This window comes from Galeopterus variegatus, unplaced genomic scaffold (genome assembly GCF_000696425.1).
Source record: "Galeopterus variegatus unplaced genomic scaffold, G_variegatus-3.0.2 Scaffold3307, whole genome shotgun sequence".
Classification (NCBI taxonomy): Eukaryota; Metazoa; Chordata; class Mammalia; order Dermoptera; family Cynocephalidae; genus Galeopterus; species Galeopterus variegatus.
The window spans coordinates 1-25,542 of NW_007729418.1; the positions used below are offsets into that span (position 1 = coordinate 1).

The following is a 25,542-nucleotide window of genomic DNA, read 5'->3' on the forward strand; positions in this document are numbered from 1 at the left end:
TCCACAGAGGCAGGGATTTATTTTTGTTTTCTTCATCACTGTACTCGTAGTATCTGGAATGAAACCTAATACATAGTAGATTCTCAATAAGTATTTGTTGAATGAATAGGCATTGGAGGGATAGGGCAGCAGATATACCACATTTCGTTGTATATTGTAATATGGTTTTGTGGTGAAGAAAAAAATAGCAAAAGCTAAATTGCATAAATGAATTTTTAAAGAAATTACATATGATGCTAAATATGGTAATTGTTCCGGAAATACTAATGATCTAATTACCTTTCTTCACCTTTACCTAGGTTGCATATACAGCATTATTTCCCGAAGACATTCCATCAAATAAATTCATCTTGAAGGTCAGTGCCAGGGATGCCGATATTGGATCCAATGGAGATATACGATACTCACTCTATGGATCTGGAAACAATGAATTTTTTCTAGATCCAGAAAGTGGTAAGGTGAAATTTATTCTTTGGGTAACTGTCATTGTATCCAGAATCTCATAAATTTTTCCCTGATGGCCTAAAAAAAATTGAATTTGCTCTATTTTTCAAAATAGGGAGTCCTCGAGCCAAATGTCATTGGTCCTTCCTGTACTGGAAATTCTTTATATAATTGATTCTTTGCTTTTCAAAGAAAAACAGTTTTTGAGAAGTCAGACCAACCATGCTGCCATTTATTTTCACAGGTGAGTTAAAAACCTTGGCTCTGCTGGACCGAGAGAGGGTCCCTGTGTACAGCCTGATCGCCAGAGCCACAGATGGAGGTGGCAGGTTCTGCCAGTCTGACATCCGCCTGATTCTGCAGGACGTGAATGATAACCCCCCTGTGTTTTCTTCTGACAACTACAACGCCTGTGTCTATGAGAACACAGCCACCAAGGCTCTGTTGACCAGAGTTCAAGCTGTGGACCCTGACATTGGTAAGTCAGTCACGCTGACCAGGCACCTCCCTGTTCCTGCATTAGACACATCGTCTTCAGGTGCTGCCTTTCCTTTAGTTTTGTGAGAACCTTCATCAGCCCCCTTGGTTCCTTATCACAAGAACATGTGCATTGCATCATGTTTCAGCTCTTCACCTGACGCACTTCACATGCATGAGAGAACTCTGCAAATCGTGCTCTCTCTTCTTTCTAGGGTTCAAAGAAGAGATACAGTAGTCCCTGAGGATAAAGGGGTGGAGGTGGGGGTGGGGATAAGATCCCCAATGGATGCCTGAAACTGCAGTACCAAACCCTATGTATATACTACGTACTACATACATACCTCTGATAAAGTTTAATTTATTAATGAGGCACAGTAGGAGATTAACAACAATAACTAATAATAAAAATACAGCAGTTATAACAATATAGTTAACAAAAGTTATGTGAATGTGGTCTCTCTCTCTTTTGCTCTCCTTCTTTCCTTCTCTGTCTCTCAAAATATCTCAATATTTTTGGACCATGGTTAACTGTGGTTAGTTAAAACCGCAGAAAGCAAAACTACGGGCAAGGGGGAACTAGTGTACTATGAATTCTTTACCTTTTAACAAGGAGGTTTGGGCTGGTTTGTTTGGGTGTGTTTTTTATTTTTTATTTTTTTTGAGTTTACCTTTTGAGTAAAAATAATAGCTTCCTTACTTGCCTATTCCTCCCAAACATAGTTAACATCCCATGTTGTTTGGCAGGGGGAATTCATTTCCATTTCTATGAAGAATTACATCACATGCTTCAGCTGAAATATGACAGACTCGATTTATTGTAGTGCTTCATAGTGTAAAGAACAATTACTAAACGTGCTGCCAGTCCACTGTGGATTTTTTAAACTGCCATTTTCGAGAGTATTTTGGTCTCATGTAAACCGACATGACAAGGCAGAGTGGGGGTGGGGGAGATAAGAAGGAATCAGAATTGAAAGTTGCTGATAAAGTTTGTGTTTAAATCCACTTTACATAATGAGATGGTGAGTTAGAAAAGACTGGAGTTAATTGCTAGACCGACATGACAAGGCAGAGTGGGGGTGGGGGAGATAAGAAGGAATCAGAATTGAAAGTTGCTAATAAAGTTTGTGTTTAAATCCGCTTTACATAATGAGATGGTGAGTTAGAAAAGACTGGAGTTAATTGCTAGGTAGACCTTTTGAGAATGCATAAGTTATTGAGGTGACTACGTGATGGAATATAAATACAAAAGGGCATATAGACAGCCTCTTGGCTGTGCATTTTAAGAGCTGTAAATCAGAGGACTAGGGGATGATGGGGTGTGTCTGCTATGCTAAACAGGCCTTTATATAATTCGGAGTCTTATTGCTTAATTCTGAATTGAAAGAAAAATTATCAGACTAATGGAAAAGTAAATATGTGATAATTAGTTGAAAACAAACGTAGAGCCCGGGGTCCCTACATATTTCCCCTTAGAGAAATTAGTGGCTACACTTTGAATTATTGCTCTTACCTCATTAGCATAATTTTCGAGGCTGAGAACCAACCCTTTCAAGTCTGCATATTACAGAGCTTTGTGAAAAATGGCAAACAAGAAAAGACTTTTATTGATATATAATTATGAAATACCTACAAATACTCTTTTTAATGTTTTTTTTTAGAAAACGTTCTCTGGACTCTTATTAGCAGGCTTTTGGGGAAAAGAGGACAGAGTTAATGCAAATGAATCATTTAATCATTTGTGATTAAATGATTCTGAGAATGTGTAATTAGACCATAGATGAAATTTTAAAAGCTGAAAGATTAGAATTTCTCCACTCATTCCCTTCACAAAGGAATTGGGTGTGCTGAGGCTGTTAAAGTTTGAACACAGAAGACTGATTAGTGCACAGGATGTTGTTTCACACAGTGCAGGGATGGGGTGGGGTGTTACTGACGCACAGGCATGGGGCACTTGGAGTTGTTTTGCAGGTTGTGTGAAGAATATGCAGTTAGCTATGTCTTCCTTTCACTTAAGTCAGATGGCCAGGTTGGGAGTTGGTGGAGAGAAAGGAATGTCTTGATCTTGGGCATCTAGAAGGACAGAGATGATAAAGACCAAACTAGAATGAGGACCTTATCAGCACCTTGATCTGCTCATTTGTGATAATGAGTAAAAAGCTTTTGTTCAGAGTTTCAAATAGAGAGAGAGTTTATGGGTACTTCTGATGCCTATTTATGAAGTGCATTTACCAGGCCATAATATCAGTCTCAGGAAAACTCTAGCATAAGACACCAAATTCTGATTCATCTGCTCAGTTTTTGTAGAAGATCTCATTTAGCTTTAAAAAAAATAAAAGAACTAAGATAGCTGGGAAAGAACAAATAAACACTTCTAAAAACACAAACTGGCACCTACTGTGGCCCTGGCACCATGCTGAAGAAGTGGCTGTGAAAGTCTCGGTCAGAGCTTGCTGGGATTCCAGCAGCAGTGGCCTCAGACTGAGCCTTTATCAAACAAATGTCAACATTACTCAGAATTCCTGGGTGTCAATGACTAGTGGCTTATGACATTTTCATTAGCAGCCTGATCAGAACACTTACTTTCTTAAGAGTAACCAATTTTCTCTCTTTCATAAGGAATCACAGACTAGTGTGAACTGTGTACTAAGGTTACCGGTTTGTTGAGTGGGGAATTAATTCATCTTGGGGCCAAACTGAACCTCTGTCTGGAAGCTGAGTTCGCGCATGAATGACCATTACACTGAATCTAGCTTTCTAGTATCTTTAGCTTGGCTTACACAGTGCTCAAAAACGTTCAAATTAGTTGTCAGTATTGAAAAGTCAGACTTTTATTAGAAATCTAGATTTCTGGCATTTTACGAAAACAGCAGCACTCAGAAAACTCAGCAACTCCAGGCTCACAGGTCCCACCATGGTGGGAGCTAAGGAGCAGCTGCCTCCTTAACATGGGCCACAACCTCACCCTCCCTTTTGCCAGCCATGTTACCAGTCACTTACCTGTTACCCCCTAACTTCATTAGCAACCCCTTCTCTAATGAGACAAAGAAATGTCTGATTCTCTAAAACTTATTATTTGAAATAATTATAGTTTCACAGGAATTTGCAAAAAAAATGCTACAAGGAGATTGAGGGCCCCTTTCACCCCACCCTTCTCCAATGGTAACATTTTGCCGAAATATAGTACACAACCACAAAGGAATTGGGTGTGCTGAGGCTGTTAAAGTTTGAACACAGAAGACTGATTAGTGCACAGGATGTTGTTTCACACAGTGCAGGGATGGGGTGGGGTGTTACTGACGCACAGGCATGGGGCACTTGGAGTTGTTTTGCAGGTTGTGTGAAGAATATGCAGTTAGCTATGTCTTCCTTTCACTTAAGTCAGATGGCCAGGTTGGGAGTTGGTGGAGAGAAAGGAATGTCTTGATCTTGGGCATCTAGAAGGACAGAGATGATAAAGACCAAACTAGAATGAGGACCTTATCAGCACCTTGATCTGCTCATTTGTGATAATGAGTAAAAAGCTTTTGTTCAGAGTTTCAAATAGAGAGAGAGTTTATGGGTACTTCTGATGCCTATTTATGAAGTGCATTTACCAGGCCATAATATCAGTCTCAGGAAAACTCTAGCATAAGACACCAAATTCTGATTCATCTGCTCAGTTTTTGTAGAAGATCTCATTTAGCTTTAAAAAAAATAAAAGAACTAAGATAGCTGGGAAAGAACAAATAAACACTTCTAAAAACACAAACTGGCACCTACTGTGGCCCTGGCACCATGCTGAAGAAGTGGCTGTGAAAGTCTCGGTCAGAGCTTGCTGGGATTCCAGCAGCAGTGGCCTCAGACTGAGCCTTTATCAAACAAATGTCATCATTACTCAGAATTCCTGGGTGTCAATGACTAGTGGCTTATGACATTTTCATTAGCAGCCTGATCAGAACACTTACTTTCTTAAGAGTAACCAATTTTCTCTCTTTCATAAGGAATCACAGACTAGTGTGAACTGTGTACTAAGGTTACCGGTTTGTTGAGTGGGGAATTAATTCATCTTGGGGCCAAACTGAACCTCTGTCTGGAAGCTGAGTTCGCGCATGAATGACCATTACACTGAATCTAGCTTTCTAGTATCTTTAGCTTGGCTTACACAGTGCTCAAAAACGTTCAAATTAGTTGTCAGTATTGAAAAGTCAGACTTTTATTAGAAATCTAGATTTCTGGCATTTTACGAAAACAGCAGCACTCAGAAAACTCAGCAACTCCAGGCTCACAGGTCCCACCATGGTGGGAGCTAAGGAGCAGCTGCCTCCTTAACATGGGCCACAACCTCACCCTCCCTTTTGCCAGCCATGTTACCAGTCACTTACCTGTTACCCCCTAACTTCATTAGCAACCCCTTCTCTAATGAGACAAAGAAATGTCTGATTCTCTAAAACTTATTATTTGAAATAATTATAGTTTCACAGGAATTTGCAAAAAAAATGCTACAAGGAGATTGAGGGCCCCTTTCACCCCACCCTTCTCCAATGGTAACATTTTGCCGAAATATAGTACACAACCAAGAGTAGGAAATTGACATCGGTACAATCCACAGGTTATTCATAATTCAGTGCATGAACTTGCGCGCGCGCGCGCGCGCGTGTGTGTGTAAGAGTAGGAAATTGACATCGGTACAATCCACAGGTTATTCATAATTCAGTGCATGAACTTGTGCGCGCGCGCGCGCGCGCGCGCGCGTGTGTGTGTGTGTGTTTCTATGCAATTGTATCATCTGTGTAGTTTCAGGTAACCATCATCAATTCATGGATCACAAGACTCCCTCCTGCTGTCCCTTCATAGACACACCCACCTCCTCCCTGCTCGTCCTTTCCAATCCCCAACACTTGGCATTCACTAATCTCCATATTCTATAATGTTCTTATTTCGAAAATGTTATTTAAATGAAATCATATAGTTTGTAACCTTTTGAGATGGGCCTTTTTTTTCACCCAGCATAATGCCCTTGAGATTCATCCAAGTTGTCTAATTGGTTTTTGATCCCAGTAAAGAGCATTGGCTCCATTTGTGTAAATGACAGGGATATTTGCTTCATGAAATTTCCTTTGCTGGGCATATTCCTTTACTTGAACTTGTAAATTATTTCAGCAGTCCTATGACCTAAATGTTGTGTCTTTCCAATATTTATGTGTTGAAATCTAATCTAAATCTAAGTGAAGTGGCTGGTAATAGAGAGGTTAGTATTAAGAAGCCTTCAGGGGGTGATTAGGTCATGAAGTCAGAGCCCTTGTGAATGGGATTAGTACCCTCATAAAAGAGGCTTAAAGGAGTTTGTCTGCCCCTTCTGTTGGATGAGGACTCATATAAGGCTCCATCCGTGAGGAATGGGCCCTCTCCAGACACGGAATCTGCTGGTGCCTTGATCTTGGACTTCCCAGCCTCTAGAACAGTGAGCAATATATTTCTGTTGTTTACAAACTACCCAGTCTAAGGTATTTTGTTTTAGCAGCCCACATGGACTAAGACAACCAGCATTTGACTACAATATATACTAGGTCCTTATAAACTGCAGAGAAAAGACAGGATATATAAATCTGAAATCTGATTCCACAGCTTCATGAATTTCAAAGTCCTTACTGTGACTTGCTAAATCTCCGTATCCTGGTTTTCTAATTTTAAAACGTATTATTGCTTTTAGCCAAACAACTCTTTCCTATGAATCATTCATAATGAACCCAGCAATAATATTAGAGTAACTGCCTAGGTCAGGAATAGAATAAAAACAGGAGGATAAGATGATTTTAACACCCATTTTATCAGTTCTAAGAAATGGCATGGCAGCTGTCTAGATTTTACCATCAAGGTATTAGTTTCTCTGTAAAATGGAAATATGCTCAATCCCATAAACTAGTGGCATGACTTAGTGACCCAACATTTACAAAAATTTAATCCTTTTAGTAAAGATGAGAAGACCTTTTGTTGCATTACTTCTTTGGGGTTAATATCCTACTATTTAGTCTACGTCTCAGAGGTAGGATTTGTTCCCACATTCCCAATCTTGAGGGTTTTGTTTAAACTAGCAAAGGGAATATTCGGTGATTAGGATCAGAGCTAAAAATCTGTGACCATTTTAGGCAAAGAGACATGAAAATAAAATGTAAATTTGCACTGGAAAATATGCTATAGCCTGTGAGTTATTAAGAGGCAAATTTCCAGATATTTGAGATGCGAGAGGACATGTTTTTCCTCTTATGGATCAGTAACATAAAGCAAGGAAATGTGCTACGGAGCCAGTCACCTTCCTGTAAAATATTTCCTGCAACGTTTGGAGTTTCTTTCAGGGATTTCAGAGAAACTTGGAGGCTCGGAACACACATTTCAGTTATTTTCCATTCGATTTAAGAAATATTTAATAAGCAGCTAGGTAATAGGCACTGCAAGATTTGCAAAGATGAGGAGTGTGCAGAGACAGGCTTCAGGTAATGTGCAGTAGTAAAGGGATGAATCAGGAATGCACATCCCCTTCATAAAAGGCAGAGCTCCCAGAATGAATAGAATTTCTGTAGTCAGAGGTAGGAATGCATTCAGGAAGATAGGAACCATGAGGATAAAGTCATAAAGCTAGGAAAGTGTGGGCTCAACTAAATAGTTGGGAGAATATCCCCTTCATAAAAGGCAGAGCTCCCAGAATGAATAGAATTTCTGTAGTCAGAGGTAGGAACGCATTCAGGAAGATAGGAACCATGAGGATAAAGTCATAAAGCTAGGAAAGTGTGGGCTCAACTAAATAGTTGGGAGAACGTCATATAGTCCAGGATGGAGGAGAGGTAGATGAGATGAGAAAAGTAGACCAGGGCCTGATCGGTGTTGTTCATAAAGGCCAGGGACTGTATACTTAATCCAATAGGTGGAAAAGAACCACTGAGCCCTTTTGAAGAAAGAAATAATCAATTCTGGGTTTGAGGAATGCTAATCTGATTGAAGCCTCTACAGTGGATTGGAAGGATGCAAACTAGGGGGCAAGGAAAGCTCCTAGGAGGGTATTGAGAAAGACCACAAGGGCCAATGTGAGAGTAGTTGGAGCAGATGACAGCCAGATTGAGTTTTCCAATGGAAAATCTGCAGATTTTTGTAACTGATTGGATTGAAGGCAAGGTAGACTGGCTAGTCAAGATTTCAAAGGTGGCCATCAGGTGAAGGTGCTGCATGAACACATAGCATAGGTGGCCTGGAGTAGGGCCAGGTGTGGAAAGAAAAATGAAAATTTGGAAACTCACTGAGAATGTAAGTGTGAACCTACAGAAAGAAGTCAGGAATGAATATGCGAAGTTTGCTAATCACAAAAAAATGGGGTGGTCTTGCCTTCAAGGGGTTCACAGTCATAGAGGGAAAGAAGCATGCACAACTAATATTCCAAGAAGAATGTAAGGAATGTGGTAAAATAATTACTTCTGTAAAAGCAGGGATTTTGTGAGGATTAGTCAAAGAGCACATGTAAAATTAGCATGGGTCCCTGTGGAAACATTAAAATGTAAGCAATGAATTTTCAACTGCGGCAACTCAGGAAGGATTCACCAAGTATATTAGCATTTCAGTTGGGTTTTAAGGGTTGTGGATTAAACTTGGATAGACAGAGAAGGGAAAGATGGAGTAATGAGAGAGACAGACAAGGATTGCATTAGCCAGAATAGGATTGGCAAAGCTGAGGCAATTTTTAAAAAGTCTCAGGGGCTTAGCATAGCAATTGTTTAATTCTTGCCGGTGTGAGGTGGAGTCGGTGGGAAGTCATACAGTGACTCAGAAATCTGGTCCCTCCATCCTGTCATCACCACTTTGTTGAACATTGGCTTCCCAGGTTACCACCGCAGGGAAGCAAGGGATGAAGGTGGCTGAGCCTGGGAAAGACCCGCTTCACTTCGCCACTGTCCACTGCCCAGAAGTAGTCACACAGCCTGACGCACCTGCATGGGGGCTTGGGACGTGGGGGGGGGGAGGGGGCATGGGAGATTTCATGAGCACTTGTCTCTACCACAGGATAAAAAGAAGACACTCAAAGGGAGATGCTGAGGGAGACCCAGGGGAGGCCCCCATGTTTCCTCAGGTCTCCTGTGGGAGGTGCTTCTAGACTAGTCATCTGAGCCGAGCAGGGCAGCAGCTGGAGCAGGTGCCCTGAAGACAATGTGAGGAGTTTGTTTCAGGGGCAAGGGGAAACCTGAGGGGGAGCCTATGAAAAATGAGGAATAGAATCGCCAGGGAGTCTCTGTGAGTGCCAGATTGCATGAATGTGTAGTGGGCCCGATCAGCAGAGAGAACTGCATTATTAAAATATGAAAAATTCTGAGTCTTCCAGAATGATGACTTTCCCCTAAAGTTAGTAGTGAGATCCTCACATTAACAGAAACCAGGAAAGAGACGGAGAAAATGTGTCTCTTGACAGAACTTTTCCATTTGTCCTGAACGTTTGTCAATGTCAGCTCGCCATCTATGATGGGATTTGTGTACTGAGGATTCACGATGGATGGGGCATCATGACCCCAGTGCCATGCTCTCATGGGGCAGGAGCATGGATCGTGGCAGAGGAACAGCAGGAGCACTATTGGCTCTAGGAATGTAGCTCCTTATGAAGGAGGAGGAAAGTATTTGGGAGGAACATTCACAGAAATAACCATTGAGGCTTGTTAGATGGAGAAGTCTCTGACTAAATCACTCTAAAGGAATCTATCCAATGGTTTTCCAGCCTCTCTGACTCATTCTAGCCTTTTTCATATGCTCTTTTTGAAAGCCATAAAAAGAGACTTGGGAAGAAAAACTTGGAGGTGGGATAAGCCCACAGGAAGGTGTTGTGGATGAGATGCCAGAACTCGGCGGAAAAGCAAGTTGGGTGCTCTGGGTTTGCAGTGTCCTGCATCATCCTGGGACAGAGTGTGAGCAAGTGATGCTCACCCCAATCCGTAAGAGTCAGTAATGCTTGCTCATCTATACCTGCAGCTCTGGACACTCCACTTCAAAACTGATGACCAAAGCAAAGTTCCAACCCCCTGTGACCGTGTTTGATTTTAAATCTTCCATCGTCAACCTTCTGATCTCATGAAGGAAAACAAATGTATGTTCAGCATTTACTCTCTGAAACTCCAATTTATAGAGGAATTGACTAAATATAGTACCTTTGCACTGGGCCACAAAAGCAAAAGAAACAAAAGGCATGCCTGACGGAGGAGTTAAATTCTGAAGCATCTGCTGCTTTCAGCATCTGGGTGTGAGGAACAGAGAGGAGGGACAGTATTTGGAATCAGGAAGAAATTGGCTGTATCTGTGTATCCCGTTAACAGAGGCATGCAAGAATCCTGCCATTTCTCCCTTTTTGGATTTCCTAGGTAGACAGCTTCCTCTGGACACTGCAAATCAGGCCACAGGAATGTCCCCGGATGTCCCTAACCAGATTGATCAAGAGGCCACATGGGCACGAGGAAAGCCCAGGGTGGTTAGTGCCCTGTGACCTTGGGCAAGTCTTTGACCTCTCCCTTAGCCTCAGTTTCCTTTTCAATAATGTGAGAATGATAGTAGTAAGGTTCCCTTTGCCAGTCCTCAAGTGTGAGCTCACCCAAGAGTGAATGGAATAGTGCTGTGATCTTCTAAAGCCACATTTTCCCTGCTCCAAGCTCCCACAGCACTCTGCAATCATCCTGGCACAGAACAGTGTGAGCTCACCCAAGAGTGAATGGAATAGTGCTGTGATCTTCTAAAGCCACATTTTCCCCGCTGCAAGCTCCCACAGCACTCTGCAATCATCCTGGCACAGAACTGCTTGAATGTCTCTTCTCTACTAGTCTTGAACCCTCGCAGGCAAGCTTGGTGCTTAACAACAATTTTAAGTGATAATAATCATAATAGAGCCAATAACATCTACTTTGGGGGCTCCTCTTCCATGCTGGGCACTGTGCCAAGTGCTTTAGATACATTATTTCCACTTCTCATAACAACCCTGCAAGTTAGCATATCTTTTTTCCTATTTAATGTAGGAATAAACTCTGAGAGGTTAAGTAACTCCCTGAGCCACAAGCTAGTTAGTGGCAGGGCTTCAGACATTATAAAAGGGGCCAGGGGAGGATTGGCTAACAGATATCACTTAATACTGATGCTATAGTCTAGGGCAGTGGTTCTTACAAAGTGGTCCCAGGACCACCAGTGTAGGTATCACTTGGAAACTTGTGGGGAATGGAAGCTGAATAAGAGACTCTAGACCAGCAGTTCTCTAATGTCAGTGAGCATTGGAATCGCCTTGAGGACTTTTTATTTATTTATTTATTTTGTCCTTTTTGAGACCGGCCGCACCGCGCTCAGTCAGTGAGCGCTGTGAGCACACCAGTCATCCCTATATAGGATCCGAACCCGCAGCGGGAGCGCTGCTGCGCTCCCAGCGCCGCACTCTCCCGAGTGCGCCACGGGCTCGGCCCCTTGAGGACTTTTTAAAACAGAGATTGCTGGGCCCCTCCCCCAGGGCTTCTGACTCAGCAGTCAGGGAGGGGACCTGATAATTTGCCTTTCAGAGGTTCCCAGAACCACACTTTGAGAACCACTTGCTTAAGAATTCTTAATATTTTTGTGTCATGAACTCCTTGACAATTTGGTGACACCTACCCATCACCTCTCAGCATGTTTTACAACCCATTTAATAAAATACAAAAGGTTACAAATAAAATGGATTTGCCCAGGTATTTTTTTAAATTGTTATACAGAACATTCAATAACAAGATCTAGCACTGTAGGCCTAATAATGTTGAAAGTGATAAAGTGAAATAGTGATAAGCAGAGATATGTGCAACAACCATAAAATAGCATGAAAGTATCTGTGCTTTCTATTGGTTACAGAGTCACAGGGGCTGCTCCTCCACAGTGATTTGTTACCTACATTTTTAATGGAACGAGGTGCTTAATCCAGTCAGAGGTTAATGAAAATAAAGATGTCAATTATTCCCCTTCTTTGGTGGCAGCCTCTAAGTTGATTGCCAATGATCCCCCCATTCCTGGTATTCACTCCCTTTCCTCTGAGAGTGGGCTGGACTTACTGACTCACTTCTAATGAATAGAGTGTGGCAGAAGTGATGATACCACTTCAGAGTCTAGGTTATAAAAAGACGGGCATCCATCTTGGGCATGCTTTCCATCTTAGTCTGCTTGGGCTGCCGTAACAAAATACCATAGACTGGGTGGCTTAAACAACAGAAATTTATTTTATTTTCTCACAGTTCTGGAGGCTGTAAGTCTAAGTTCAGGGTGCCAGCACTGGTCAGAATTTGATGAGGGCTCTCTTCCTGGTTTGCAGACAGCCGCCTTCTCACTAGGTACATTTGGGTAGAGAGAGAGATCTTGCTCTCCTCTTACTAGGCCACCAATCCTATCATATTAGGACCCCACCCTTTTGACCTCTTTTAACCTTATTTACCTCCTAAAAGCCCCATCTCCAAATACAGTTTCATTAGAGATGGGAGCTTCAACATACAAATATTAAGAGAACACAATAAAGTCCATAGCACTCTTTCTCACTCTCTTTTGGATCATTCACCCCAGGGGAACACAGCTGTGGTGTTTTGGGGCAGCCCTGTGAGAGGCCCACATGGTGATGGATTACGACCTACCAATTAAACAAGTGAGCTTGAAAGTGGACCCCCTTCCCACTTCCATTTGAGCCTTCAGGTGAGACTAGAGCCCTGCATGACAGCTTGACTGCCAGCTCACAAGAATCCTTGAGCCAGAGACTGCCAGCCAAGCAATGCCTGGATTCCTGACCAGTAGAAACCATGAAATAATAAATATTTGTTGTTTTGTAAAGATAAGTTCTGGAGCAATTAGGCATGAAGTAACAGAGAACTAATGCACAAATGCAAGTTCATGGCACCCTGAATTCTATCTGCACATCCTTAGGAATCCCCTACCATAGCCATTATCCTTCCCCAGGCTCCACTTTCTGAGGAACAAGGGCCGTACAGCAGGTCAGTGGCAATCAAAACAGGACCACCCTTGGGGAGGGGCAGTTCAGCCATGTTGGAGCTCCGCTGCTCTGACGTGGGCAAGGCATGAGTGATGACGTAACCACTGCAGGCTGCTCCCTGTTTCTGTTTTCATGCATTTGTGGACTGTCCCTGGGGAACTATGCCCACTGTCTATGGAAATCATACTCCTAGTAGATCTTAGGACATTACCACTGGAATGGCCTTGAGACAAAATCCAGTCAAAACCCTTATTTTTCTGAGGAGGAAACTGAGGCCCAGGGACAAAGAGACTTACTTAAGGTGACTTAAGTCGTGGCAGAGCTGGATCTAAAAGGAGAGTGTGATCACCTCAGTTCAATGCTTTTTTCTATACTCTGGTAATTTCTACCAGAAAATGCTTCAAGACTGATCCGATTCTGATTTCAGCTTGCCTTCTCTTAAGTATTATATATTCTATGATTTTAATGCCTTAGAAATTGTTGCCTCTAAGCCGCATAGGTCAGTGATTTAATGTCTTTTTTCCTTCCCCAAAGCTTTGTTATTCTCTGAAGTGTTAAATCTTTGAAGGCGGCTAAGGGACTATGAAAATGTCAGTAAAAATTAAATAATTCTCCCTAAAGACTGAGAGACATGAGTCATTCTCTGGAGGACATTGTGGTCGAAGCCCTTTCTTTGTTGTAGATACCAAAAAATACAGTGTTTTGTTTGAAGCCTTTCTCCAGACAAAAAACTGACATGTGCAATCTTACTATAGAAAGAACAGATCTTGATACTCTCACCTACAGATGGAGAAACTGAGGTTCAGAAAGGTTAAGTGGCTCTTCTCAGGGCATCTGTTAAATGGATAGTGGTCTGAGCAAAGGGTTCTGGGGTTCTGTAAACCACTCCCTGAATTCTTTCCCTCCTACCCGTATTAGGATGCCTTCTATAGTGCGTGCAGCTAAATGGCAGGACCATGACACCCCATTTCTTGTCAGGTTTGCTGTCACTTGGGAAGTGACATCATACAGTGACTTTGGGATGAGACCTGATTAATATCCCAGTTTCAATCCTTACCAGATGTCTGACTTTAAATACGTTCTGTTTTCCAACCCCTCTGAACCTCCACTTCCTCTCTGGAAACTGCCCTATCTGTGCATCAGAATTCCCTGGGGAGCTTTTAATAGTAAATAGGCTAAACAAACAAACAGGCAAGGGCTCCATCTATCTGCAAAATCTGATTCAGAAAGTCTGGGATAGGGCTGGGCTTTTTTTCTTTTTTCTCTAGTTGGCTCTGATGCTTAATGATTTAGGGGCCATTGCATTTGACACCTGTAAGTTATTGTTATTATTACTCTTTAAAATCCAGCTTTGAGGGCCAGCCCGTGGCTCACGCAGGAGAGTGTGGTGCTGGTAACACCAGGGCCACAGGTTCAGATCTCATATAGGAGTGGTTGGTTGGCTCACTGGGTGAGCGTGGTGCTGACAACACCAAGTCAAGGGTTAAGATCCCCTTACCGGTCATTTTAAAAAAAATAAAATAAAATAAGTAAATAAAAATAAAATCCAATTTTGTCAAAACACTAGTTGTCAAATGAAACCGATAATTCCCTCCAGAAAGGGCTGTCTTAGGGAAGCATTTTAGCGCAGTCGCCCATTGGCAGAGAATCCAGTTGATCACAGGGGTTCTTTCCCACAAGCTCCCTCATTCACACTCCACCTCATTGTTGATGCCACAGGTTGGGAACAGACCTCTAAGCTGCTAAATCAGATCAGTACTGATCCAACACACAGCAGCGCAGAGGATGGATTCAAGGGAGTGCTAGTGTGGCTGGGGAAATTTCTACCCATCCCTGAGCAGTCCATGCAGAAAATCCAAGGAGCCCAGGCTTTGACTTCCAGCCTCTTGCAGGGCCTGTTGAGGCCCCGGGGAGTGTGTTTATCAGCTTTGCCGCAGGGTGTACACTATCAGTTCACCTTGTGAAGCCTCCTTGAAAGGCATGATTATGTCATCCATCATCTGCTGGTGAGGTCTTTCACTAACTTCTCACCCATTACAAAACACTTCCCACCCATACACCCTCTCCAATTCATTCCCTCCAATCTTCCTTCTCTCTCTGCTAATTTATCCATTAACTTAGGCACCCCGTATTAGGATGCCTTCTATAGTGCGTGCAGCTAAATGGCAGGACCATGACACCCCATTTCTTGTCAGGTTTGCTGTCACTTGGGAAGTGACATCATACAGTGACTTTGGGATGAGACCTGATTAATATCCCAGTTTCAATCCTTACCAGATGTCTGACTTTAAATATGTTCTGTTTTCCAACCCCTCTGAACCTCCACTTCCTCTCTGGAAACTGCCTTTTGGGATGAGACCTGATTAATATCCCAGTTTCAATCCTTACCAGATGTCTGACTTTAAATACGTTCTGTTTTCCAACCCCTCTGAACCTCCACTTCCTCTCTGGAAACTGCCTTATCTGTGCATCAGAATTCCCTGGGGAGCTTTTAATAGTAAATAGGCTAAACAAACAAACAGGCAAGGGCTCCATCTATCTGCAAAATCTGATTCAGAAAGTCTGGGATAGGGCTGGGCTTTTTTTCTTTTTTCTCTAGTTGGCTCTGATGCTTAATGATTTAGGGGCCATTGCATTTGACACCTGTAAGTTATTGTTATTATTACTCTTTAAAATCCAGCTTTGAGGGCCAGCCCGTGGCTCACGCAGGAGAGTGTGGTGCTGGTAACACCAGGGCCACAGGTTCAGATCTCATATAGGAGTGGTTGGTTGGCTCACTGGGTGAGCGTGGTGCTGACAACACCAAGTCAAGGGTTAAGATCCCCTTACCGGTCATTTTAAAAAAAATAAAATAAAATAAGTAAATAAAAATAAAATCCAATTTTGTCAAAACACTAGTTGTCAAATGAAACCGATAATTCCCTCCAGAAAGGGCTGTCTTAGGGAAGCATTTTAGCGCAGTCGCCCATTGGCAGAGAATCCAGTTGATCACAGGGGTTCTTTCCCACAAGCTCCCTCATTCACACTCCACCTCATTGTTGATGCCACAGGTTGGGAACAGACCTCTAAGCTGCTAAATCAGATCAGTACTGATCCAACACACAGCAGCGCAGAGGATGGATTCAAGGGAGTGCTAGTGTGGCTGGGGAAATTTCTACCCATCCCTGAGCAGTCCGTGCAGAAAATCCAAGGAGCCCAGGCTTTGACTTCCAGCCTCTTGCAGGGCCTGTTGAGGCCCCGGGGAGTGTGTTTATCAGCTTTGCCGCAGGGTACACTATCAGTTCACCTTGTGAAGCCTCCTTGACAGGCATGATTATGTCATCCGTCATCTGCTGGTGAGGTCTTTCACTAACTTCTCACCCATTACAAAACATTTCCTACCCATACACCCTCTCCAATTCATTCCCTCCAATCTTCCTTCTCTCTCTGCTAATTTATCCATTAACTTAGGCACTCTTGAAATAACTTTATAATGAGACCTTTGACAGAAGTGATTTTCTAAGTAAAGTCAGTGTCTTTCTGAAGATGAACTAAAATGAGGATTGGAAATATCCAGAAAAAGAAGCCTTTACAATATGAAAGTATCTTTTTCTATGATTATTTCAAATATTATGCGTGTTCAGAATTAAACTGGCTTGGAAAATAACAAACATTTCACTGCTTTCCAAAACTGATATTAAAGAATTATTTTCCATGTACATAATTTTTATAATAGTTTTTTTTTTTTTACTTATAACAAACATGCTCTGTGTCCACTGTGAAAAGCTTAGAAGGTTATGCAAAAAGGAAAACCAAGTCACTTTTAACCATAGTTATATTTTCATAGAAGTCCCTTCTGCTGTTTTTCTTTCCAAAAATGGACTCACAAACTAGATATTACTTTGTTTATTTCATAAATGTGGACATCTATTTGGCAATATTTTTTATAGCCTATGAATGTTTTATATACATTTTTTAATATTAAATATTCTTGATTTCTCCACACTGCACCCTTTCAAGGTTCTTTCCTTTTTGTCATGCATGCATTGTAGCGGGCATATATGTGCAGTTTGTGGGTGACCTGAATGCGCTGCATTAGCATGGTCGTATGTTTGCTTTGGTCACCTGGTTGTTTCTTCGGCAATTCAACCTCCATTGCTTTCTATGTGCCAGGCTTTGTGCTCAGCATTGGGGTACAAAGATGAACAAAACACACTCCGTCTACGTAAAGGTACATTAATCTAGTGAGAAAAAAGACATACATATAACTAATGATGATAATGCAGAAATATGGGAAAGTAATATTTAGGGAGTATGGCAAAGGCAGTAACTGGGGAAATTAGGGACACTATTCCTGAGGAGCCGCTGCAAAGAATATGTAGGATTTTGGCAAAAGAAGGAGGGGAGGCCACATTCTGAGTAGAAGGCAAAGCACAAGCACAGGCCTGGAGAAGTAAATGTGCGTGGTGTCTTCAGGCGTAACTGGAGTGGACAGTACACAACGGAAGTGGAGCAGGAGATGACATTAAAAGGGTGGATTGGGACCAGATTGCAAAGGACTAGAATGCCTTTCTCAAAAGTTTTTGCCTCTGTCTGTAAGAAGTCAGTGACTATCTTCAGCAGCTGGGTAGGTCTGGGTCCAAAGTTTTAGGAACTTAACTCTGGTTAAGTTTGGCCAGGAGGGGCTAGACTCTGCAGCAGTTTGCAATTAGAAGTCTCTTGCGACAGCTTAGGTAAGAGAGAAGGGGGCCTCACCTGGCTATGAGACCTGGTCCCAGGACATTCAAGAGATATCTCAGAGGTAGAATCAAAAGAACATGGCATTTCAATTCATATGAGAGACGGGAATTGGGGGAAGACATGCAGGAAACTCTAAATTACCTAGTCTAGGGTAATTCCTCATCAAGTTGCTAAGTTCCTAGAGTTAGGGATCATGTTTTGGGGGTTCCACTTCCCCTCAACTCAGTGCCTAGAGTAGTCAAACAAACAGATGGCACTTGGCAAATCTTTAATAAATGGAAGTGTCACAGCAGTGTCTACTAAGAGGAAGACAGAAACCTTCCACTTCTCAAAAGAAGCAGCACTGTCAGAACTTATGAGCTGGACACTTCAAATGTGTTTATGTTAAATGTAAGTTACGACACCTCAATGAAGTCAATATAAAAATAAGTGATTAGAACCAAAATTAAGAGTGTTACTACACTCTAATTGTTGAAATTGTTTTAAATTATTTCTTCCCCAGATACCTCCTTCATATAAATTCAAATCCCTTTATAAAAACCAGTTTACTTCAATTTAGCCCACATTTTTCGTGTGCCACCTACTGGCCAGATTCTGTACAGGAGGTGGAGGACATAGTGGTGAATGTAATAGACGAAGCCCTGCAGAGGAGTCAGAGAAGCTGCCAACATAAGACACCAAAGCAAGTATAATGTAGCTCTTGCTGGTTCTTTAAGTTTAAGGAGCCTGACCTTAGGAGAAAAAGAAAATATTTTTTAAAGACTAGGTCAAAAAAAATCTCTATGTACTTGCTGCATTGGTGACTCTTGCCATTTGGTTTCATTGTTGATTCTTACACCTTTAACAATCTCAAAACTGAGTTATTTTGACACTGGGTTACATCCTTGGGGATGATTCTGGCGCTGGAGGCTATGTCTCACCGACGTATGAGTCTGTATAACTGTAAGTGACATGTGTGAATTCTGAACATTTAACCAAATGGTATGAATCTGCTGTGCTAAGTTTTCTTCCCATCCAGAACATTCCAACAGCTCATCATGATCTCTCTTAATGTGGATTTCTCCTTTGTTGATGCTGGCCCACTTAGGCCCAGGTCCAACTTCTCCATGAGCAGTCGAGGGGGCAGTCCACTGGAAATGCAAGTGAGATCAGCTGCATTTGTCTAACTTGGAAATGCTGGAGCATAAACTTAGACCTCAACTGACCTGGGTTCTGCCATCCTAAAAATGAAGACCCAGTGAAGTTAAGTGACTTAACCAAGGGCTCTCGGGCAGTTTGGGCAGAACATGGGCCAGAGGCAAGATTTCTTGTCTTCCAGGACTGGACCACATTGTCTTCATTGGAAAGCATTTAAAACTTTGACTTTTATGTAAGTCCCATGTCCAAAAGTCTCACCTTTCCATTTGGCCAAATTAGACACCATTTAGAAGCCTTCAGAAGGACAGAATATAGATGCCATTGGCAACCCATCCCAGGACATCACAGCCTTCCCTACCAGTAATTTTTATGTACTATTTCTTTCCTCCAACCCCACTCCACAAAAATGCTGCTACCTATTATTTCCTTTGAGGAAATAGGGATTTTAATCATTCTCTTTTTTACTTGATTTTAATCCTCCTAGGGTCTGCCTGCCCCATTTGCCACAGTTAACGTGCAGAAACTTCACTTGCTGTGGAAGTCATACTTCTCTTGGTAGCCTGGCATTTCAGCATTTTAAAAAGCTAAGTGGCTCCATCCTCATTAAATTAGGCTCAAATTGAAGAAGAGAATTACATACTTAAAAACACAGACGCAAAATGATGGATTAATGTTATACCTTAATATAACACACTGTGACATGAAGTGGGAGCATTACGCCAATTAGCAAGCAAGTCTTTTTCTCGGGTTCATCTTATCTGCTGGGTATATAGTAACGGGATGACAATTTGAAGGATGACATTTATCAAACTCCTTTGGATATAAAGTTTCCACTTTAGAGACATGACACGCATTCATTTAACAGACAGTACCCCCTCGCCTGGTAACACGGCCGAGACCCAAGTACTACACCAAAAGTACTGCCTCCAAATTGGCATTTATGTGTCTGACATTATTTCTAAAAATAATTGCAATCCATTGCAATTGTGTCCAAATTGGAATTATAATGTGTTCCAAAAACATATCCTACTCTTTTCTTGAGAGCTAGCAAATCATAAATGATGCCATCTTCTGGTCTTGCTTTCATATCACTCTGATTGGTAACAGAAAGGAGAGGGAAACAATAAATCTCCCAGTTGCTCCTGGTCTGAATGCCCAAGATACTGTCAGAAGCAAAATGTATGGGAAGGAGGGGTGTGAGGAGGTGGGTCAGCAACTTTGGGGGGAAGGGATAGTTTTCTGCTAGGGTAAAGCGAAAAACCCTGTCACCAAGTTTAAATTAACAGAACCTGCCCAGAGGGGAGCCATGGTCTTTGTGTGGCTGATTAATGTCAGCCTTGTACACGCAGCACTCCAACAACAGGGCTCGCCCGCTGAGCAGGAAGCCTGAGAACACCACGTCTCCTGCTTAGGGGATCAGAGCCCAGCTGAGTGCCTCTGAATAGGGCTGGAGAAGAAAGCTGCAGACCTGGAACACAGGTGATATTTTTAATTAGATGTCAGCTATCTGTCCCAGTGAAGGAAGAACAAGCAGCCATTAAAAGCATTTCCATTCTGCCCCCACTGCTGCAGAGAGTGGCAGTGTGCAAATCCACCCACTACCTCTTCCAGCTCGGCTGGTTGAAGCACTGTTCAGAACAATGAGTCAGAAATTGCTTTCCTCCCTAACTCATCTTCTGGCCTGAAGAGGAAAAATATCCAGGCACAGATCTGAAATCCCTGAGGGGATTGAGCAAGGAGCCTAGGGAAAACAGGAGTTTGCTTGTCCTTCATGCTTACCTAAATATGCTCGTAGCACCCAGCAAACCCATCAGCCCTTGTTATATGCATCCATAAAATGGATTTTGTAGTTGCCAACACGTGTGCAGATAAAAGACTTTGTATGAATTTCCAGCCCACTTCTTGTTGGCAAGAGCAATGTACGATATGCTGGAGTGGAAGTCAAATCTGTAGAGAATATGTGTGATTTGAAAACCTATGTCGTGTATTTATGTCTGTTGCTGATATGCTTCCTTTTGTAACTTTGAGAGGTACTCTGAGACCCTTGAATCAGCCAAAGCAGCTTCCAGGGCATACAACCTATTCTGACACCCTGGCAGAGCTATTGTTTTCCAGGTGCAAGCTTGATCATGTCTGCAGCCCTCTGTGTATTCACCCCAGGAATTTATGTTGAAGAATTTAATCTTGCAGCCACTCCAGAAATAGCCAGAAACCATCCTCTGCTCTGGAGCCTTATTTCAAGGGGCAGCAACAGAAAAGGAAAAGCCTTCTTGTTTTTAATCTCAGCCAGTAAAATCAGAGGTTGATGTTTGTATATCACAGAGTAGTTGTTTTGAAAGAGAAATAAAAGCAAATGGTGAGACTTTGGAAAAAATGGACTCTCTGGAATGGAACCAAGAACAAGCTCTCTGACGACCTTTTGGTTAAAGGCACATAATGCAATTTATGTCCTCCCCTCCAGATATATGATTTTATTGGTTTGCTGGGAATTTAGGCTTAAGGGAAAAATGGTACTTTGGGGAAGTAAAATGTTTAACCCTTATTATTGCCAAATGCCCATCCCCTTGGTGAGATGTTATAATAGAAAAAAGCTGCATGGCTAGACCCTCCCCTTCAAGAGCCTCTATCTAGAGTTCCAGGATTCACAAGAGACATTTTCGGAGGGTTCTCATAGCTAAAGACCCCTGACTAATGACTCTTCCTTAAGGGCATTTAGGATCAGAAGGGTGCTTTTTCAGCCTACAAAGTTGTTGCATTTTTCTTCTAATAAATCTTAATAACTAAAATGAATTTGAGGTTCATAAACCATTTTGAAGTGCTAAGATCCTCTAATGAAAACAGTTAAATCAATCTTCAGAACCAGAAGTCAATCTAATCATCATTCAGTAATTTGTTGGTTGTTGATGGATATTCCTTAATGTTTTCACTGAATATCAAATGCCCATCTCAAACTTAATCTGTCCAAAATGGAGATTCTGGTCTTTTATCCAAAACCCGGTCCTCCTGCAGCCCTGTACATCTCAGCTAATGGTAACTCCCTCTTTCCAGTTGCTCAGGCCAAAACCTTAGAGTCACTCTGGAATCCTCTCTTTCTCTCACATCCTATATCCTGCCAACTCCAGTCAGAAAACTTTCCTTTCTTACCACCTCCAGAATACATCCAGGACCTGTTCACTTCTCACCACCTGTGTGCACAGAATACATCTGCAACCCGACCCCTTCTCCCCACTTCCAGCACCAATACCCTTGTTCAGGCCATCATTATCCCATGTCTGTATTCCTGCAGGAGGTTGCTGACTGCTCTCCCTGCTCCTTCTCTGGCTGGTCTTTGGTCTGTTCACAACCAGCAGCTGGAGGGGCCTGTTAAAAAGTCTAAGCCACGTCCCATCTCAAAGCTCTCCAGTGGCTTCTACCTCCCTACCCCAAACACACTAGCATGTAAACATTTCCTAAAGTAATGTTGTACTCTTGCCCACTGCTAGAACCTCTAGCACCTAGAATAGTGCCTGGCAGATTCTAAATAAATATTTCTTAAGGTAATTAATTCATTGATTGATTTATATTTCTCTTCCCGTGGCACATCTTTTTCCATGTGTCTGTTAGCATCTGAGAGCTTTTCTTAAAGATTTGTAGGGGTTTGTATTAAGAATATTCAACTATTTCTGATATTTTCTGCCAGTGTCCCAGTTTCTTTACCTTTACATTTAGTTGCATATTTTTTTACAGACTGAAGTTTACATTTTCATAGGATCACAGCTATTTCTATAGTGACTATTCTTCATTGTGTGGCCCTTCGAGTCAGCAAAGCCGTAATATTTTAGTGCAGATTGTCTGGTCACGTCCTTCTCTGCTCACATTCTTGTGTATTCTCCCGCAGGCATCAATAGGAAGGTTGTGTATTCCCTGGTAGACTCAGCTGATGGGTTCTTCGCCATTGATGGCTCATCTGGTATCATCATCCTGGAGAAGCCTCTGGACCGAGAGCAGCAGTCTTCCTACAACATCAGCGTGCGGGCCACTGACCAGGGTCCTGGGCTGTCCTTGTCTTCTCTCACCACCGTCACCATCACTGTCCTGGATATTAATGACAACCCCCCTGTGTTTGAGAGGAGGGACTACCTGGTGACAGTGCCTGAGGACACCTCTCCTGGCACCCAAGTCCTTGCTGTTTTTGCCACCAGCAAAGATATTGGCACAAATGCAGAGATTACATATCTCATCAGATCTGGGAACGAACAGGGGAAATTTAGGATCAATCCTAAGACAGGTGGGTAAATTGCAATTCATGTAGTGTTCAGGGCTTCCCTGTATCCTGCTTCTCCTCCTGACACTCTCAGTGTCTTCTTGGTGAGCTCTTTTTCCTCCTCTTCCCTCCCTCATGCGGAGACAAATCTTCTGGTGGCAAAATTGCAATTCATGTAGTGTTCAGGGCTTCCCTGTATCCTGCTTCTCCTCCTGACACTCTCACTGTCTTCTTGGTGAGCTCTTTTTCCTCCTCTTCCCTCCCTCATGTGGAGACAAATCTTCTGGTGGCAGACAAATCTTCTGGTGGCAAGGCCTGCATGTAGACCCCAGAGTTCCCTCCAGCACTCTGCTTGGAAGGATGGCCCCTACTAAATTTTAAGCTCCTAGCTGTGGGCTTATTTGCCAAGTTCTTGACCCCTAAGTTGGCTCCAGAATTTCTAGATAGGAGAATCCGGGGGCAACAGTGTAGTTCCTAGATGCGGAGACAAAGTAGTATTTGCATTCCAAGCACAAGGGTTTGTTAGTTTCGCTTTTCTGTTTTGTTTTTGTTTTTTTATTTATTTTATTTTATTTTATTTTATTTTATTGCTTAGATCATACATGCATGCGTTGGGAAATGCTCCTGGAGATGAGCCGCCACTTGCCACTGTCCACATTTAGACTACCACTGTCTTGTCACCTGCCAAGGCAGACTTTGATAAGGGATCTGAACGGTGACATGCAGGCCTTCTCAACCCAGCAGCCCAAGTAGACTGTCAGTTTGTTGGAGGTGTTGTCGTGTTTGAACCCTATCCACTGCTCCCAGTCAGAACACTGTTATTTCTCATGCACACCCTTTTCAAACTCTGGGGACAGTGCAGCATCACCTAAGGGAAAAGTGCTTAGAAGGAAACTAAAAGAACAAAAAGAAAGCCCTCAGGCTTTCTCTTATCAGTGAGTTAAGAAGTACTGGAGGTGCTTAGGGTAAATAAAGATGGTAATTCAGAAAACAAGTTTGGCTATTCTTTGAAAAGTAAACATACTCACTCTTGTATTTTCATAGCGTGTTTAGATGTCTGCCTCAAAGCCCTTTCATGAATATTCTCATTTGTTTTTTAATTTCCCCATGAATAGTCAGGGCAGTTTCCATTTTGCAGATAAGAAAGGTGAGTCTCTCTATCTCCTGGCCTTTGGACATATTTCCCTCATCAGTCAAGGAGTATGCACCTGTTTAGCAAGGTGGCAAAGGAGGTCCATTGTCCTTCAGATAGTCCAGTAAATATGAACAAGAAACTATCATAATTAGCAATGTTTACTTAACACGGCAAATACAACAGGTTCCTGTTAAATCGTTAAGTATTTCTCACATTTTCCATATGAGAAAAACAGAACTTCAGAGATGTTAAGTATTTTACCCAGTGTACACTGTTAATAAGTAGGTTAGTCAAGATCTGAACTCATATCTTCCAACTCTGGAATGCATGCACTAACCTCTACATGATGTGATACTGCTACAATGTGAGAATGCAGAAAATGCAGAAGATACAGTCCTTGCCCTTAAGTGTGGGAAGGTGCAAATATTGATGGAGGAATTGCATTAGCGGCTTCTCCCTGCAGTAACTATGTTTATTAAGGTCATTACTTCAAATTAAAATGTACGGAGATTTCCTTCGTTTAAATATGTGTTAGCCTTAGCCTGTCTAGTTACAGCCATTATGCATGAACACCGTGGGGAAATGGTTAAGTACTATTAAATTTGGCACTGGATAACAGACTGGGATGCAAAATAAAGCACCAGAGGAAGTAAGTGCTTTGGGAAAAAAAAAACTTAATTTTGGGAAGAAAGAGGTATTGTTATAGGTATGACTTCTGTTTCTCACCTGAAGTAGAAGGAGCCTGTTTGTAGTCTTAGCAACCAGAGAAGTTCCCTATCTGGAAATGTGAATGAACATAACTTTCTCACCTGTTCTANAGCAACCAGAGAAGTTCCCTATCTGGAAATGTGAATGAACATAACTTTCTCACCTGTTCTACTAATTGTTTTCCAAGTGGGAGAAAAGCAAATGCCCTTGAGAACTGCTCTGCAGGCAGTACAATGACCAGCTACCTATGGCAGAATGCAGGATTGGGTCCCCTTGCCAGAAAGGGCTAGGATGGGAGGGTTATAGGACTCACAGAGCCCATCCTAGAGGTGGTACCCAGCTACCTGTCTTCACTTGTTCTACTTGCTTAATTTAAAACCATTCTGTGATGTGGGCATCATCTCTCTTTTGTAGTTATGGACACTAACCTCATCCTTAATATTTGCCCACTGGGCTGTCTATGTGATTTGCAGGTAGTTCCTTTTCCATTACGTCACTATATCTTGAGATTTCTAAGATCTTTGCCCTCTTTGTGCCATGATAGTTTTAGATAAGCAACATTATACATTGACAAGGCACCTTCGTGGGTTAATTCAATTCAGTTGTGTCCATGTATTTACTTACTGATGAGGATGGGGTCACACAATCACATCCACACATCTCAGCTCATTCTTGGTCTTCTAGTTCCACTTGAGG

The 25,542-nt window shown here is 42.2% G+C and overlaps 1 protein-coding gene across 1 annotated transcript in view; it reads left to right on the forward strand.

Moving 5' to 3' along the window:
* Positions 1-299: 299 nt before the first annotated feature.
* Positions 300-25,542, forward strand: part of LOC103600327 (protocadherin Fat 3-like) — a gene marked incomplete at its 5' end in the record, with an annotated part of 83,038 nt that continues 57,795 nt past the window's right edge. Inside the window, 3 exons of the mRNA XM_008584597.1 lie at positions 300-453; positions 689-922; positions 22,638-23,027. Of these exons, the coding sequence (XP_008582819.1) occupies positions 300-453; positions 689-922; positions 22,638-23,027 (778 nt within the window). The remainder of the gene's footprint in view (positions 454-688; positions 923-22,637; positions 23,028-25,542) is intronic.